Genomic DNA, 18,350 nt, shown 5'->3' on the forward strand with positions numbered 1-18,350 from the left:
CAATACTCTATAGTATACAATTTCGCATATCCGACTTTACAACTGCTTAAGATTCTTTGTTGAGACAATTTTGTAAGCTTAATGAAAGAAATAACGATGTAATATTTCATATAAAAAACAAAAACCCATGTTTAACAGTTGAATGTAGACCTTATACAGCGGTAACAATTAATACAATTCTTTCTACCAACAGATCTTTGGTGTCTTGCATAAATAGGGTACGTTTTACGCAACTACAGTGAACTTGGTATAAAACAAATTGAAAACACGTTTGACCCTTTGTTGCACGATTATAACATTCTTAAAAGTTTTAAAGACATGTTATGTCATTATTGAAGGTTAAATGCACTACAGTACTTCACAAATGTTGAAAAACTGAATAATCCAGGCGATAAAAAAAAAACTCCATGTTCAAACGATTTTAAACACAGTTTTGTCTATTAATTGCGGCGGGATATAATGAAATATGGCACATAGCCACAGGAAGGCACAATCGCTGTCTAATGAGGCTGTTAGCATTATTATCACGTCCTACCACGGGAACTAGGCTCTCAACATACACGATACAAGGGACTGTGTATAATCATGCGAATATACCAGCATCCAGGGACACTACACACCGTACACCTGCAAATATGCAAACATATTTAAACTAGAAGCAATTCAGGCTTGCCTTGAACTGTGAACAAGATTTGCGGTTAAACCTGAATTTCTCAGGGATTATTTACTTCAATTCCTCTGAGCCGTGACAAGGAACCACGCTGTAACACGGTTAATCAACGGGCATTCGATTTGTGCGACAGACCAAAACTACGAGGTTGTAGGAGACGTCTTCTCTGCAGGATACACTAACCACTTCTATAGAAAAATCTAAGTTCAAATTTAAACCAATGCGGTGAGACGCAATCCCCCCTTTTTATTCGATGGAAAGTACATAGACATTAAAACCGATTTATAGGCTGTATACGGTACAAAATATTAAACGGCTAGGCATTGTCTTAAGTATTACCATAGATCAAAGGAGTATAGTCCTTAAAGTCGGGACTCAAGAAAACCCCACAAAGACCGAGATTACAAAATGAGGCAAACCCCTAACGCAACTACGGCAAGAGCACACAAATTAGTTATTTGTGTTTTTGCGAGATAATAACGAGGGAATATAATCAAACTGAATATAAAGCGGGGATTTCAACAGAGTTGCAGGAACACACAAACGACCCTGTTTCTTGCAGCTGATGTTGCGATACGGCCACAAAAAGTGTTTCGAGACTGTCCATAGAAATAATCTCATAAACCTAGCTCCATTTGATCTGGGATCACGACTTCATTAGTATTCATACACCAGTGCCGATTCCTTCCAACAGCTCGGATGGAAATCAGTTACAAGGACAATTTTATAGATTACGAGAAATAAGTTGTGGATCAATAGTGAAATGCAAATTAAATTAAACTCGGCTGCTACGCAAACTAGGCTTGCTTTTATAATTTTATCGTACTACTCAACCTATCGATTAGTATTTAAAATAAAATGTTCAAATTTTTTCAAATGTATCGTATGTATGTGTGTTCAAATGTATGTTCATGTATGTATGTTCAAATGTATGTTCAAATGTATGTTCATGTATGTGTGTTCACATGTATGTTCAAATGTATGTTCAAATGTATGTCAAAATGTATTCAAATGTTTTATTAGGAGTTCTAACTCCTAGTGAAACGTCCCCAGCGTTATGAAAAAAAATCATTGCTTAAAGAAGTATAATTTAAGCATTGACTATTGGATACTGAATATTTTTATTAATAGTCAAAGATTTAAGTTATAATTTATTTGCAAAGATTTTTTGCACTGTCTGCAATGGTTCAACAAATTAAAAACCATCCCCGCAACACAAATCGGATGATTCAGATTCAGATTCAGATTCAGAAACACTTCATTCAAGATTTACATTTTACAAATATAAATGCAGAATGGCGTCAATAAATACAATTAATTCTATAAAATATTATCAAAATGCTCACTAAATGAGTAGTAACATTTGCTTATTATAAATATTTTAAATTTCTTTTTAAATGTCTTAATATTATTAATTTCCATTATTTCTTTAGGCAGAGAATAAAAAAACCTAGTACCTGCAGCAGTGGGTTTTTTATTATAAAACTCTAAGTTATGCCTCTGGATGGCTGGGTAGTTCCGATACCGAGTATTATAATTATGTGTCATTCCAAATTTCGGAAGTGTATTTGTATTCATTTCACTTTTTAGGTTAATTATAGTTTAAATATATAATCCATACACTGTAAAGATATTTAATTTAGCAAAATAATGTTTTGCCGATTGGTTTTCTCCTAAGTTTAACATGATACGTATGGCTCTCTTTTGTAAAATTAATATACTATCTAAATTTTGAATGGTTGTTGCACCGTATAATTCAATGCCGAATGCAATATGTGAGTTTATGTGAGCATAGTAAACCTTCAGTAAATCATTCAACGAGCAGAGTTTAGACAAGTTGTGCAGCATAAATAGACCTGAACAAATTTTACTTTTTAGTTTATCAATGTGGTACAACCAAGATAAATGTTGATCAATTATTAGTCCTAAGAATTTAGTTTGAGTCACTTGAGTTAAGTAATTGTTATCAATTTTTAAATGAGGTTTATAAGGTTTTTTTGGGCAGTTGAAAAATTTATGTAATTGGTTTTCTCTGAGTTAAGCAATAAGTTTTTGCAAGATAAATATTCATATATAGATTCAAGGCTACTATTGCCTATATATTCAATGTAATTTTTTGATCTACCAGAAACTATTAAATTTGCATCATCAGCATAGAGGCATAATTTACTGTTTAAGTTTGTTAGAGCTGAAGGCAGGCCTTTTATATAACAGAGGAATAAAATTGGACCAAGAATAGACCCCTGAGGGACTCCATATTTGACTTGTTTTAGAGATGCCCAGTGTTGTGTATGGTGTATTTAATCGTGCGGACCCCAATGTCTGTCGGACCGTGTAGATATTGGCGGGAGCACCGATCAGCTGATGACGCAAGTCACACATCACCGTGTCAGAGCCTCCGAATTGTCCGTCAATCTTCTGCCTCTCCCTTCCTATAGTTGCGATATCATCGTTTACTGATGTAACAAACGACTTGGCAGCTGGCAGGACCGACGACTGAACTACAGTACTTAAATGAATTGTTTCTCAACTACTTGCAAGCTTCCTCTCAAGTGAAATGTCGCAGAGAGTCGTCATGTCATTTTTGTTTACAACATACAATGTTTGGACAGAAAAAAACCTAGCTTTCTAATTGACCAAAAATAACTTGGTTGAATTATCCACTCACATAATAGGCCACAGTCTAAAATTCTATTTTCTGTCTTAGCTTTAGTTACGATAATTGACGAGACATAAAGGCCGCTGTAGCTAAAAATAAATCGTGCTTTCAGTTCGATTTGGTCAAAGTTAACGTATTCGACAAGTCAGTCTCTTACACCAAAGCACTCAACCGGTGGTTAAATTCATATAGTCAATATTCATTTGTAAAAACTTGACCATTATGATGAGATATTTATTTCTTCACATGGCCAAATGTTTCATCCACCATAGTAAACGACCAATAATCATTTCCTAAATGACCATATACGGAAACCACCTCATTTATTATCCCACGAAAATTCGCCACGTTTTCGAAGCATGGTTTGTCCTTTCTCTAAAACACGGTAATTTGGCAAGGCCGTGTAAATAATGATTATAAAATTATCTGCTTTTCGTAGATGAGATTGTGGGAAAGTACGAGGTTCTGGAGTTCAAGGCTGGCGAGAGAAAGGTCGTGTCCAATCCTGCGGTGAAGTGGTGATCTGCTGCTCCCGTTCCCATCTACAACACATTGCGAAATATACTTACGGTCTCACCTACTTGCACAGTATCGAGTATCGGGCTGTAAAGTTGATAGTAAATCCTCTGTTTTGCCGGCAAACCATTGTGCGATATCTGCTAATCTTGGGCATTGTATTATCTCGTATGAGGTGTGGCTTGCTGTTGCTGCTCACGACGATTCACAATCACGATTCTACTTTCTCAGCCAGCTGTACTATCAATTATTAGGTTTAGGTGGTTCTCGCAAGATCTGCCTCGACCGTACGTGACACTACAATCCCTTTATAATGTATTTTATGATTTATATTGCTGAATTAAACTCATTAAGAGACCCTTGTTCAGAGTGGTAAACTCCGATCTAACTATAGATGAATTACAAGTCAGTCATGACCATGATTTCATTTGATGGACAGAACACTAGTTTATATAAATGCACTATTGTTCACTTTATACCATACAACTCTGTGTTTCAAACCTCTCTGAGCACGTCAGGTGTAATTCAAAACTAAAATTACAGGTCCGCAATGCCCTAAAGCTCCAGTAACTGTTGAAATGAATCGCCCCTTGTTAGTATAAACTACAGCATTCGGTCATATCGTTCGTTGAAGTCTTTCTTAGAGAAAACAAAGTGAATCTTTACAGATTTATAAACAACAACTACAAGCAATTTAGCTACGATGTTACGTACACGAATAGCAGATTACTACAGTCAGTCTAACTTACTCTTTCAGTTGACAAGAACCCTCAACAAAAATTATAGACCAATTTGTCATTCAAACCATTCCAAGCTTATAACCATGTACAAGCCATTTTAATGTTCTTAACTCTGAGAACCTGTGAAATGCAATGTCCCTGATTGCTAAATCTACACATTCAGTTGTTCGTTTCGTTTAAGTTCCTCTTAAGCAGGGAACCTACTAGCCCGACGATCTCCGATCAGACAAGTCTCCCACACCTTCTGGCGCCTTCCGCACTTTTTAAGGCAATAACCCATTGGTCCGACGGGCCCCGTCAGTAACCGACGGTAAATTATATGTATCAGGCTTTTTTTGTAAATTTTGGCCGCTGAAGTAGCAAAAGAGGTCGTCATTTGTCCATCATACGATGGATCTCCGTTCGCATAATCTTTTTCTATAATAGTTGGTCCTCAATTTAAGAACCAGTCACCACTCGAATCTATAGAACTTGCATCATTGAAATCATCAGAATATCTTCAGGCTGATATTATAACCTACTGTATAAAGAAAGGGATACTCCCAATCTGCTTCGATCAAATGTTCGCCAATACTCATGTCACATACGAAGCTAGACAGTGACTAATCTAGGCCTGGTGCACGCAGACTGGAGAAAAATCGGATCCGACGTCCGACAACAATGTCGTCGGAAGGTGTCGGATCAGAGAGCGTAGGACTAGTGGGTTTCATTAGCATAAATTGTTTTACAAATCTATGGTTAGTTTTACAATCCAACCCCACCTTTTGTGATTTGCACCAGTTACACAATATATACTTATTGTTTGAGATAAAATACGTCATATGCTGCGATTTTTTTAACCAGTCGACAACTGAAGATTGTCCAACTCGAACTAGGTGCAAGATCTGCAACTGCGCAGGACAGTATTCACCAAGTCGGGTTACGACGGGAAACTGAGTAGTTGACCTTCGATGGCGGGAACAGTGAAGAAGATCCGAGATAAGTTATGCAGGGATCGACCTTGGATGAAACTTTGGCGTGCATTACCATAGAGATGACGTACATGTCAGACATCACCGTTGGCTTGCTGTAGCATACCACACGGGGACAGTGGAACTAACTTCATATCATCAATATCTTATCGTTCTATTATTATATTGTCGATTGTTTGCGCACGGTCAGGTTTTGACTGTCGCGTGACCTGGGATGCGCAGGATCAAGTCACCTGGTTAAGGTCTGTACTAGGCCCCGCTAAGTACAGTAAACCAGTACAGTAGGCGAGTATTCGTTACATGATTTATCTTTCTGCGAAGCTGATTTCTAATTAAAGGATTGTTTACATTTAATCATGGGGATTAACGCAGTTTCTGCAATTAACATAAACATAATTGTACGTAAACGACGTTTTTTTTAGGGAAGTCACAGATATCGGAATAATGTTAGAACAGTTATTCCTACAGCATTTTGATCAAAATCTTAATAGTCATTTTTAGCAAAAAAAAATATTTCTCCTTATTTTGTTAATGTTTTTGGAAAATCCCCGTTAAAATATTGGTTTCGAATAGATGAAAAAAATGCCCAGAAGATACCATGGATTAGTGTGCATACCAAATTTCATCAATTTCGGACCACGGTTGTAATCCGTAGCTCTCTACACATCCACACAAACACAGTCATCACTTTGAACCCCACTTTTACTGTGTGCTCTCTAGAGTAAAGATAAATATCACACAGTGCTGTGCGAGTATGTAACGTGTGTAAAGGTTCGATTACACGCTGTTTACAAGCCACTGACCGTTTATTCACGCAGCTCGTAAACTGGCACAGTATACTCGCCATACTTGCTCGATATTTGAGTCGAATCTGCCAGTGACGTTCCATGTTAACTGAACTGGATCGTAAACTATTCAAGCGTACTCGCAATTGCTGATGCACAAGCAACTTGTAGTATTAGTCTGTATTGATGAGGTCGGAGGCATGTTTAATATAAGTTGCATGTATTACACGCCGACTTAACCTGCTATTCCACGAGCTGGTTAGTACCGTATCTAGCTTGTAAAATCGCCCAAAGTAATCAGTCTTTCTTTACCAAACCATTCGGTTCAGCAAATTGAAATAGAATCAATTAATTAAATAAAAATGGCTAAATAACTTCAACAATAACCAACAATTGAATTAAATTCATGAATCCCATCGCAATTGATTATGTGCTGAGAGCCAATTAAAACTCATCATTTTGTTGTAACTAATACAGGGTGACTGCCGGGAACCGGACGAATTTGCAACAGCTGTTACATTGTTGCTACACGTGCTAGGGAGATTGAGGTTATGTCATTGTTTTGAGTGAGCTTTACCATTTTAGTCACGATGGATCAGTGGTCAGTTCAGCATCGTGTTTTTGCATATGACACATTTATTAAAAATGGCGAATCCGTTATCAAAACACAGCGTATCTTCCGACGCCACTTTAATATTGCGCGAAATGACACGGTTCCAAGCCGGAATACATTGCCAAGATGGGTGCACAAGTTCAGAACATCAGGAACAGTATCAAAGAATAAGCCACCCGGTCTAGCAAGAACAGTGAGAACACCAGACAACATTGCCACAGTGAGAACTGCTTTGATGAGGAGCCCGGGTCGCTCTGCACGAAGACACGCACAAGAGCTACGCATGAAGCGCGATTCTGTCAGAATAATTTTAAAATCAGATTGAAATTTCATCCTTAAAAATTCAGGTGGTACAGAAACTGAAAGAGAGGGACTATGGACAAAGAGAAGATTTTGCAGTACGTATGCAGGTGTTGTTTACTGATATATTGTATCCAGGTTAACGGCCATCACATGCATGATATCATCTGTAAGAAATAAACCCAAACTAGGATAAAAGGTTCCATAAAACATGTGTTTTTTGAAATGGTATGTTTTCACCAATATATATTCAACAATTAAATAATTTTACTATATAAAATAAGGTTTTACTATTCATTTAAAAAACGTCCGGTTCCCGGCAGTCACCCTGTATAAGAAATAAAACGTTTCTCAACAACATTTAGTCAAATACGTCGCTATTAAGTCCTTGTCGAGGTCATAACAATAACTTGTCCACAGCCACTTTGGTTATCTCCAACTAAAGCCCGCCTAAACCTACCCATTATTATAATCCGGTGTCATCATTTAACTAAACTGACCGGATGTCCTTCGTTAGTACAAGTCTGTGTAGGATATCCAAAATATGTGGAAAACTTAGAGGCAAAAGTATTATATGATACTCATTTAATTGTTTTCCTATTTTTACCGGCGTTCTTGACGGTACAACTGAAAATGATTAACATACAGTCCATTGACTTAATTTAGTGAATAAGAGAAGTAGAAGCTTATCACAGGTTATTACCCTGTATTGGCAATTGAAATGAAATATAATGGCGACATTATTCAAAGCTCAATTAATTGTAAAATCAAAATTCAACTGGTACAGCGCATGAGAGAATTTGATTAGATATTGTTTAAATGTCAGAGAACGAACGATTGTTCACTTTGAGATGCACTTAGACTTAAACACCACCTTTGAATATACGACAAATATACGACAAAGACTTATTGTCACCAAATGTGGGTTTGAGTTCTTTGTGATCAAAGGCTAAGCTGTATAGAGAAAGTTATCTTTGTAGAAGTCATTGTTTGTAACAAAGCATTTAAATGTAGCTTTCTACGCTACGTGCGACACGAGAGAATTCAATAACAACACGGCAATGAACGAATGAATATATGTAACTTTAAGAGAAAACTGTTAGCAGTTGTAACTATAAACTCAAACAATTCTTTTTCGGTAACAATTAGCGTCTAATAACGTTTACATAATAAATTGAACATTTTGTCACTAGGCCCTAAAGTGACTCTTTTAAGCAGTCGAAACAGTCTCTTTTTAAGCCGAGGTTGGAAAATGAGCGTGGGTTTGAAAAAAAACCTCTGTCCCGTGTGATGAACAACTTTCGTTATAAATTAATGCGCCATTACTATAAGCAAACTAAATCACAAAACAATAAGTATAATAATTTACCTTTATATAATTAACTGTTAACGGCTTGTTTTGCAAGATATACGAACAGCGTTTACCATCATTTAAAAGTGTCACGTATTACTTTTGTGTTGAAATATAGAAGAGTAAATTGTAATCAAACATACAACGTGACACGGTAAAAACCACAAAAACATGTTGATCACGATAAGTTAATATTTTTGTAAATCGGTACTATTTTTTCGACAAAATCTTGGGACGAATTTTTGAGATAGACAATATACAGCTGTTTCTAGACTCCAGACGATTCTTTTTCACAATAGATAGATCAAAGGCATGTCTTCAGCCCAGAAACACATGTATTGAAAACAGCTGTGGGTTTCACAGTGAAAAACGAATCAAAGCTTCTACTCCTTGAACTTGTTTAACGGCAAAATTCATCTGTATACATGCTTAAACACAAACTCTTACACAGGAAACACGGCCAGGTAAACAACGCATAACATAATTTCCTAGCTGAAGTTATCTGTTCTGATGCCGTTGCGCAACATAACGCATAGATAATGTCAGGATAATCAGCTGTGATCCGATATGGCTAACCAGTAACCAGTAACCAGTAGGCGGCGATGGTTAAAGTACAGAGTGAACTGCTCGCTATGTCACGACCACGACCCTAAAACCTTCAGATATACTGTATTGCACTTTAGCTGCCCTCCAACATGTAGACGGTTAGAAGTGATTCTTCTGTGACTTTAACACGAGTTTATTCGAAAAACTCCTGCGGTGATAGCTAACTCGTTCAAACAAATTGTATGCTAAACGAGATAGTGCAATATCAGACAGGTCCAAATAGCAATCGCACATAGTGTAAATGCAAACAAAGGTATACGGTGCAGTAATAATACACGTATATTACATGGATCTGAAAAAAACCTTGCATACATATACAAAATATTGCGATGAAGTGTTAGCAGACATGTACTAGTGATGAATCAGTTTTGCATTTGTAGAGCCAATTTCTATTCTAGAACATGACGAGTAATTTCAAGACTCTTGGGTGCGAAATATCAAAATTAATACGGAGAGGAACGATTGATAATTGATAATTGATAACAAGTCCATTTTTTACATCAATATGAAGTAAATATTACTTTGGTCACATTTAATCAAACTTGTTAAATTAAACAAACAAAGTTCTAAGCTCGTCAGCAGCGACCATCACAGTTTTTTTGGACTCCTGCAGAAGTACTTTGTAAGGCGGATGGCGGAAACTGCTAAGGGAGAGGCAAGGTTGCGGTCCTGGATACCTTTCACCTCGGCTCGGCTAAGGTCACCCTTGTTTGCAAACATCTGGGCCGTCACTAGGTTTGACCGGAGATCTTGTCGCAATCGTGGGCGTGTCGAGGGTCTCAAACCGACGAGATTGTATACATTAGAGGAACGGCTACTTATCAACGACACCAGAGCTAAACCTATATCAGATGATTTCCTTGTCAAAAGTCCAACAACCTCAACTACATACGAAGAGTGGGTGATTAATTTAGATTTGACGAATAATCGTGAATAAGGTTAAATTACTTCAACACTGTTCAGCAAAGACCCACGATTACTGTGACCGAAGAAATAAACATTCTGTATAAGTATTACTATTTACTTCCTTATTTGGATACGTACTTTGATGATTGGACATCACACAAGGTATATGTCACACGAAGTTGTCCTTTCATTTTCAACAGATTTTGTTTTCTCACTACATATGTTTGCAGGTGGCGAGGAGGAGGGTCGTGTAGTCAAGAGACCCAGAGCGCCATCAGCCCCTGACCCTGACGTCGACGCCGCCTCCAATGACGGTGACCAGGCCCTGGACGAGAGGAACGGTCCTCCCAAACAACCCTCCGTACCCCCAGGGTTCCTCAGTCCTTCTGTCAAGGAGTACCTGGAGCTCGGCAAATCTATACCAGGTCTGTATCTCAGGTCAAGTGTTTCACAGGACAGACACAATTCAACGTATTGCGTAGGAAGATGTAGCCGTGTCGTGGCTATAGCATGGTAGCGAGATAGCACAGCACGAAGGTGGTGGGCAGCGGACAGCAGACGGTTATGTTAACACACGGCTTGTTTAAAACCTGTTTGGAAAGCGATGTAAAGTCTACTCCGACTGGTCCATTCCTTAACATATTGTGTCATTCATATAAAGTACATTATACATAAAATAGACAATATAGTATACATTTAATTGTACTTGTAACACGGTGAACAGAGTAGCATTGACATCACGATCCTGCAATAAATTACAAACCGATTGTCCGATGCACATTTTAACTTTCCAGTTTAAACGTTTACTACATTTACGTTTCAAACATTTACAAAATCTTACACCATTATTACATTTACAAAAATATTCAATCGGTGATCTGCAAATATGCGACCCTGAATTTGCATGTTTTTTTTATTCAATCAATTATCAAATTCAATCAATTATTTAAAATACAATTTAAATTATCAGTAATATTGCAAGTTATTTTTTAGAGTTCACTTTTAGATTCCAATGATTCTAACCAATTCTCGACGTTTTAAATGCGAATTGAGTTAATTATTGTTATTAAAAACCAGAATTACGTTGTTCGTAACACACATAAACACACACATGATGGATGAAGTACAACGGTTGCATGAGTTACACAAATGCCTTAGTAAACCCAGGACCTCGATTCTTGACCTAAGATTGCAATACTTAAACGCCAGTTGATCAAGGACATTCAGTTTCCAACCGCTAAAAGGTTACACTGTGAACCAATTGCCCATTATTGTTGTAATAGAGTTCATTACTATAGGTTTCTGTCCTTCATAATTCGGCTTTCAATAAATATGTTTGGTTAACGAAACACCTGATCTTGTCAGTAAACGCTGTCATCTCAACTTTGCCCTAACGACGCATTCGGCGTACGTGTCGGTGTCATAGTAATATAAAATAATTCGATCTGCATATTATTTTAAGTTTAAGGCTCAGTAAGAATTAAAATGTCCGAAATGAATTAAATTGAAACAAGCCCTGAATAAAAACACAAAAACAGCTTCCGAAGCTATTCAAGAAGTCAATCCTTTCCTACATCACAACCAACGTCATCAACGTTTGGAAAGTTACGAAACTGTCCTTTCATATTTCGCTTCCGTAACACAACACGACGGACGAGATGATCCAGATCCAGATACACTGATACCACTGGGTTGAAGGTGTCGGGGGCGGGGTTCATGTAACAAAACGGTCCAATTACACTGCCAGGATAATGACACTTTCACCGCGGGCAAGCGCTTCCTCGCAGCCTGGCATACCGCGGCCACCGTGCTGTAATATTCAATATCACCATAGTATTGATTGGTACTCCGTACTGCTAGCTGCAATACAATAAAATCTTTGTTAACTTATTTATAACTGGATTATTTGAATGCTTTGTCGGGGAATAGAAGATAAAAGGAAGGGGAAGGTTGTTAGGCTAAGTTTTTCACTTTATTGTGGGCGTTTACGCAAATGGCAGGCATTTTCTATATCACATACGATTTAGGGGAAAGTGGTCTAAACCCACCAAATTGTTGTTGATATGTCGGGGATCAAAAAGGTTCTTCTCGCACACGTACGAGACACTTATCTCGAATCTTTCAGTGTAAATACAAAAATAAATATTATACTTAAGGCTATTAACTGTGTCGCCAGGAGGTTAAGAATGCATACACTAAAAAAAATGGTTTAAACAAGGAAAAATTAAACTGTCAATATATCGTCATCAACAACCTTCTGGATGGAAGGAAACAAATAGAGACTTTAGCACACTCTGTGGATGACTTGTTTAGAAAATGGTGTTCATTGCGATTTTAAAAAAACTTATCACAGTTGGTCCAAAAAGATTATATGTCTACTAGAGTACAGTAATAACAATAATTTTGTATTGACCAAAGTTCGTATCTCGAAACTAATGTTTTATTCAACACTACAATACATACAAAATGCAATGTTTAGGTAGACTTGATCACACAACATGTTTTACTATACGCAATGTGAGGCTGTACCACTGCAGCTAGCGAGAAGTAGTTGCAGTTGTAGAGCAGTGATCCCACCCCAGTTACAACACGGTCTCACTCATGCATACCCAACACCGGCCTGTAGACTGTAGATCAGATAGGATTGACATGACAGGGACTCGGATGTGTTGAGGCGAAAGTCACCCGGAACTATCCCTCAAACAAGTGACATAACAAACATAAGAGAATGGAAGAGATGCATCTGTTTAGCGGCGGCATACCATTACATTTGTCTTATTATAAACTAAAATGTATTAACAGTATCAGCGTAAGGATATGTTTTAAGTGTTATAAGACGTATTTGTATCAACTTTCAGTTAAAAAACATAAATATTATATGGGCTTTATTATCACACTCTATGAGACTCTCGTTCCATCTTTTCTTGGTCGGAAACTAACTGGAACTAGTAATCATATAAAGTCTCTCTCTCAAAAGTAATATTCGAATCGGCTGGCCCATCCATCCATTTGATATGAAAAGTCTAGGTTTCCTTGGAAAATTACTCAGTCCAATAAAATTATCTGGTATGCTACCTATTTCTGAAAAAACGTTTGACGTCAATAGCGGTTCACGGTTTGCAACACTGGTTTTTAAAACCTATTACAATTTAAACGCAAGAGTAAGAACAATAAAACAACTCTAGGGTCCGAGACACAACCTGATGCGAATCTTGGAAGGATTTATGTTAGTACTTTAATCTGATATTTCGCTTTTACGTCTACTATATACTCATGTTGGCAAGCGCGTTTCTGCCAAATCTCGGTTTAGGAGGTCAGCTGTTGAGTGTTGAGCCCTGCCCTGCCCCAGTGGTTGGCCAATGGTCGGCAATGACCCCCGCCCCGGCCCGAGGCGACGGCAGCCACAGCCGGGCTCTTGCGACACTGACAACACACAATGAGAACGGCGCTGGACAAGGAGTGATAACAGATCTACATATCAACACAACACTTATCAACACATACACTCATCCAAATACAAAATTTGAAAAATTGCAATCGAACCAATGGTCTACAAAACAGGTGCTCGATATTTGTTTGTAATAAACTAAAAAACATAACGCTTAGAAAGCAATGCTTGCATTCTTCATTTTCGGACTTTTCAACTGGAGATTTGTGCTAATGATAATGCCTAATGGTTTCTGTATTGAAATAGTGTGTTGAGTGAGTTTGAAACGATATGTTTAATGGAGAGGCAAATTATCAGTTTTACTTTAGTAGGAAGAATGTGGCAAGAAGCAGTTGTTGCTTCAGAAGTTAACCAACTTGACATTTCTTTTGCATTATCAGCGAGAAAGAACAGCGGGATTAGAGAGTACAAACTATAAATCATTCTGTTAAAACTCTGTTACAAGTTGTACCCGGGGTTTGTAGCGTTCGCAAACAATCCGATCTGCGAGAGACAGTGACTAGTGTTCCGCGAACCTTGGAGTGGTCACGAACAAACTTTATCTCCAACGATCAAAGCCGAGCCGATTTATCATTGCGGAGTTGAAAACTCGTTGGAAAAGACTTCAGTAGTCGACACGAGAAAACCAAATAACTTTATACTTGTTATGGCAACAGTTCTGATAACTTTACTGACTGACCATTTGAAAATAAAATCAAGTAATGATAGCAATCCTAAGCCTTAACACTACTATACATCCGCTTTTGACTGATGTCATCTATTCAAGAGGAAGTATTCTTGCTGAACGATCCATTTCAAGGCAAGAACTCTATGACGAGCCGTGTCCTTCTACGGCTTAGTTCACAAGAGCTGATGCAAGTCGATGACAGCTGCACATACATCATACTTCTCACTGAACTTCCAGACTGAACAGGACTTGTTATTCGAGTGACTGAATGCCTTAATTTACTGAATCACCAGACATTTCGTTCTCCTTGAAGAGTCTTCCACAACGCGTTTCATCGAAAGCTTTACGTAATAACTGAGCAGAAAACAGGTCACTTGCCTGAAAATAATTAAATTGATTAAAGAAAATGGTTTATTGCTAAAACAGGGTACCGTGTACGAACTGTCGGAGAGGGGAAGGGCCTTGACATCTTTGACTCCACTCTCCCTCTCTATCTGCCAGCCTACGCCTTGTGTAAATTACCCGTCATGCACATCGTCGTCCTGCCGACGCCTATTGTCATTTCATATAGAGATTTTCGGCCTTCGAGTAGATAATTGTTGGTAAGTTCGCTAAATGCAAACACCAAAGTGATGAACACACAAAGAGAGGGATGAAAACAATAGGGTTGCGTACCAAACTAGATCTAACTTTAGGGGTTTCGATTAAGAAAAACAAATAATTTAAAATAACTTTAATTTTCAACCTTTGCGTTTTCGATGTAGTTTTTTCCCTCCCTAGAGCGAAGTCACAATGATTTGAATGTGTCGTACTAGAGCATAATTAATAGCTTGGTGGCTGATACTTAGTAGTTTTCCAGTTCGATCCATCCTGAGAAAACTCAAATCCTGTTTATGCTTCAAAGCTGAACCCAGCTATCTTTGACCATTGGGCTAATAAATTATCCTTAATATTAACCAGCTTATCGTAGTCAGTAACGCCTGTCGTCTCATCCATTGACTTCTTTTCTCGTCTTCTCCTACACATCCCAGTACGTAAAAGTATCGCCAATTATGATTAAGTATCTTCAGATTGTCTTAGGTTCTAAAAGGTTCGTGGAAGATTACGCTAACCTCCTCAATGTAATGTTCCAGGTCGACCCGGCGCCGACTACCCCATCCTGTCGCTGGTGCCCTACACAGACTTCTACTGCGAGGACCAGGACTACCCTGGGTTCTTCGCCGACATGGACACTCGCTGCCAGGCGTGGCACTACTGCGACATCGACGGCCGACAGACCACCTTCCTCTGTCCCAACGGCACACAGTTCTCACAGGCTGTCTTCGTCTGTGATTGGTGGTTCAACGTACGCTGCGACCTCAGCAAACAGCTGTATCCAATCAACGCGCGGCTCTACAGACGACCCAAGCTGAACCCTACACGGCCTCACAGGCTCATCACCAAACAGCTGTTGGAGAACATCTTCGTGTAGTGTGACAATATACAGTAGCCGCCTTGACTATTGATAGAGCTAGACATTCCATCCCCTATGTTAAAGTTGTCGCTGAATCTTAAATCAAAATGGACGTAGTTGAAATGGGCCACCGAAAGATTGCGCTGAAGTAAATTATAACACATTTCTATTGGGCGACTTGTAAGCTATGGCCTATTAAATGTCAAATCGACTATTCAGTAACTAGATTTAAGAGAGAAAATAGAATTTCAGAGAGTAGTGCTTTCTATGAATGGCTTATTCAGCTATGTTATTTTTTAATAAAAATTCTGCGACAGTGTCCATTTATAGATGGAATGTCTACTTCAGAACCCAAAAGTCATTGTAGCAGTGACATCTCGGACGTGCAGAGTGCAACAGTGCTGATATGTAAAAACTTCGAATTGTTGCTCTTCACCTGGGTTGAGCACTTGGAATATTTGTGTTAATCCTCTTACAAACAGCCAGGACTGCCGAAAAATCCCTAACGGCCCTAAATAATATTGATATGCCAAAATTACACTTTTCGTCGTAGTTGGTAAATCTATGATTGATTGTGATATGTTTTAAGTTAGGAAACACTGAGTGAGTGACAGTTATCTACAGTCCTCATTCAGGGTTGTACTTGGAACTGTGCTTACACTTACTGGTTGGAATTCGAATAACAATCAATAATTTACTGCTTATTGTACTCCTTGGTTCCAAGTTATCGTGTAGCAGGGTTGTCTACAAAAAATGTTTTGTTTATCATTGTTTTGTTATATTTAAGAAGAATTACGCAAATGTCGTATTATTATTAATTGGTCCAAAATAAATTACCGATTAAAAACTCTAACATAAAACTCAACAACATAACAGAAATTATGTTTAAGACTAAAAATCAAACTGACATAAAATTAAAATATAATATTTTTGTGCTCAATCTAGGTCACAGCGACTGGTTTGGTTACGCAAGTTACGGAACCTACCAGAAGCTAAGTAGCCCAATAAACTGTGATGGATGCAAGGTTTAGTAGTTGTAGTAGTAAGTTTAGTTAAGGTATCTGTAGTAACAAACTCGCCGGACAGCGAATGCGTGAAGCATATGAAATACAATGTAAACAGACGCAATAAAGTTACAACTATGTACATCAAGAAACCCCACTTTATCAAAAGTATGTTATTTATTTGTATTGAACGATAACCTGTTAATAAACTATGTAAAGAAAAAAAAGGAAACCAAAAATATAAACAAACGAAATTCAAAACCGTACCATAATTTATCCTTCCCAATAATTTATTCGATAAGAAAATACAACGATGTCCACCATTTTTAGCGTCGAAGAACGCCAAACGAAAAATACATTGACAATCACACGCTACGGCTCTTGCAGCTTTCTATTACAATGTTGCTCTATTACTTATCCGTGGAAAATGCATTAAGTAACAAAATTGAAAATAAGAATTCCTAGCAAGATCTTTTAGTTTTGCCATAGTTTAGGTCTCAAATTTGAAAATAATTATATGTTTAGGTTTTTTACCAACAAGTTAGCTAAACACACAAAAGTGTAAAAAGTATTCCTGGCATGTTGTAGAATGCTGTAGAGTAGCACGTAGTTGTACAGTATTATCATGATTTATGTCCTTTACTAAAGGGACTTCTCCGATACAGGAACATTTATTCTCGTACGAGAGACCAATGTCAATTTGTTTCACCTAGAAAGGTGGGCGTAGAGCTAAATCTTAGAAGTTATCAGTTACTATCGGGTTTTGAGCCCGTGCCAGCTGTACTTCTGAAGTATTTAGTGTAAAACATACACGATCATGTCCTTTGAACCGATTTACAAAGATTGTGTAAAACCGGTGACGGAACAGCCTTATTTCCACCAACAGGTCACTGATTTCCTATACAAAACTGGCATCTATAGTTTGTGTGATAGAACCTGTCTACTGTCTCCTGGACCTACGTGTACCTGGAGACTGGTTAATGGTAAAAGGCTCGGACAGTCACAGGTGAACGGAGGGTCTAGACTGTCTTTTAACAAGTTCTATCATGCGTAGTATAAGGGGGTATGTTTAATCTATGCTATAACCTATCAAAGGTCTAAGAGGATTGAAAATTCGGATCACTTCGCTTAGATTGTAACGATGTACAAATAAAATTATGGAAACCAGAACAAACATTATTACATGTAACACCATTGACTACAACAGATGAATGGTACAGTATCACTTGTAGTCTGCCCAGTGAAGGCCAAGGACCCCGGGGCCCGACTGAGGCCATTGTATGGACCAAGGATGCTGCGCTATCTGCGAGACAAGTTGCCGCCTACAACTACAGCTAATGGTACAGTGCTAGTCCGATGTCCCCGAGGTCCTGGCTTCAAGTCCCACCAACCACCGATGGAGTTTTAAGTGATAATGCTACAACTTCTACTTAAACATTTCATTCCCATGTTGTAGTCAGTTTGGGTGAAACATATTAACATAGTTAGTTGAATTAAGCCACCAACAGTATTTGCTGATGCCAATTACGGATACCTGTTATTACACACCATTTATAAAGAAGCCAAACTTTTGTTAACAGAAATATATTTGATCACGTAAAATATCAAAAGCGAAGAGAAAACAGTATTTTGGGTTAATTAATGGTTAATTAAATATTAAT

At 38.0% G+C, this 18,350-nt stretch overlaps 2 protein-coding genes across 4 annotated transcripts in view; one reads left to right on the top strand and one right to left on the bottom strand.

Annotated features, from left to right (window-relative positions):
* Positions 1 to 18,350, bottom strand: part of LOC128990915 (RING finger protein 17-like) — a 184,978-nt gene that overhangs the window by 78,024 nt on the left and 88,604 nt on the right. The window lies entirely within an intron of this gene.
* Positions 9,843 to 16,400, top strand: LOC128988396 (uncharacterized). Its single transcript, XM_054409648.1, has 3 exons — positions 9,843 to 9,972; positions 10,348 to 10,542; positions 15,366 to 16,400. The coding sequence occupies exons 1-3, from the start codon at positions 9,843 to 9,845 to the stop codon at positions 15,701 to 15,703; spliced, it is 663 nt and encodes a 220-aa protein (XP_054265623.1). The 3' UTR covers positions 15,704 to 16,400.

Source organism: Macrosteles quadrilineatus, unplaced genomic scaffold (assembly GCF_028750875.1).
Source record: "Macrosteles quadrilineatus isolate MER2022 unplaced genomic scaffold, UCM_ALF_1.0 Scaffold_3__2_contigs__length_128488019, whole genome shotgun sequence".
Classification (NCBI taxonomy): Eukaryota; Metazoa; Arthropoda; class Insecta; order Hemiptera; family Cicadellidae; genus Macrosteles; species Macrosteles quadrilineatus.

Bases quoted from the DNA above. Each gene is read 5' to 3' on its own strand.
- LOC128988396 (XM_054409648.1), top strand. From the start codon at position 9,843: ATGGCGGAAACTGCTAAGGGAGAGGCAAGGTTGCGGTCCTGGATACCT. The intron at 9,973-10,347 runs GTGGGCGTGTCG...ATATGTTTGCAG, and splicing joins CCGGAGATCTTGTCGCAATC to GTGGCGAGGAGGAGGGTCGT. The intron at 10,543-15,365 runs GTCTGTATCTCA...GTAATGTTCCAG, and splicing joins GCTCGGCAAATCTATACCAG to GTCGACCCGGCGCCGACTAC.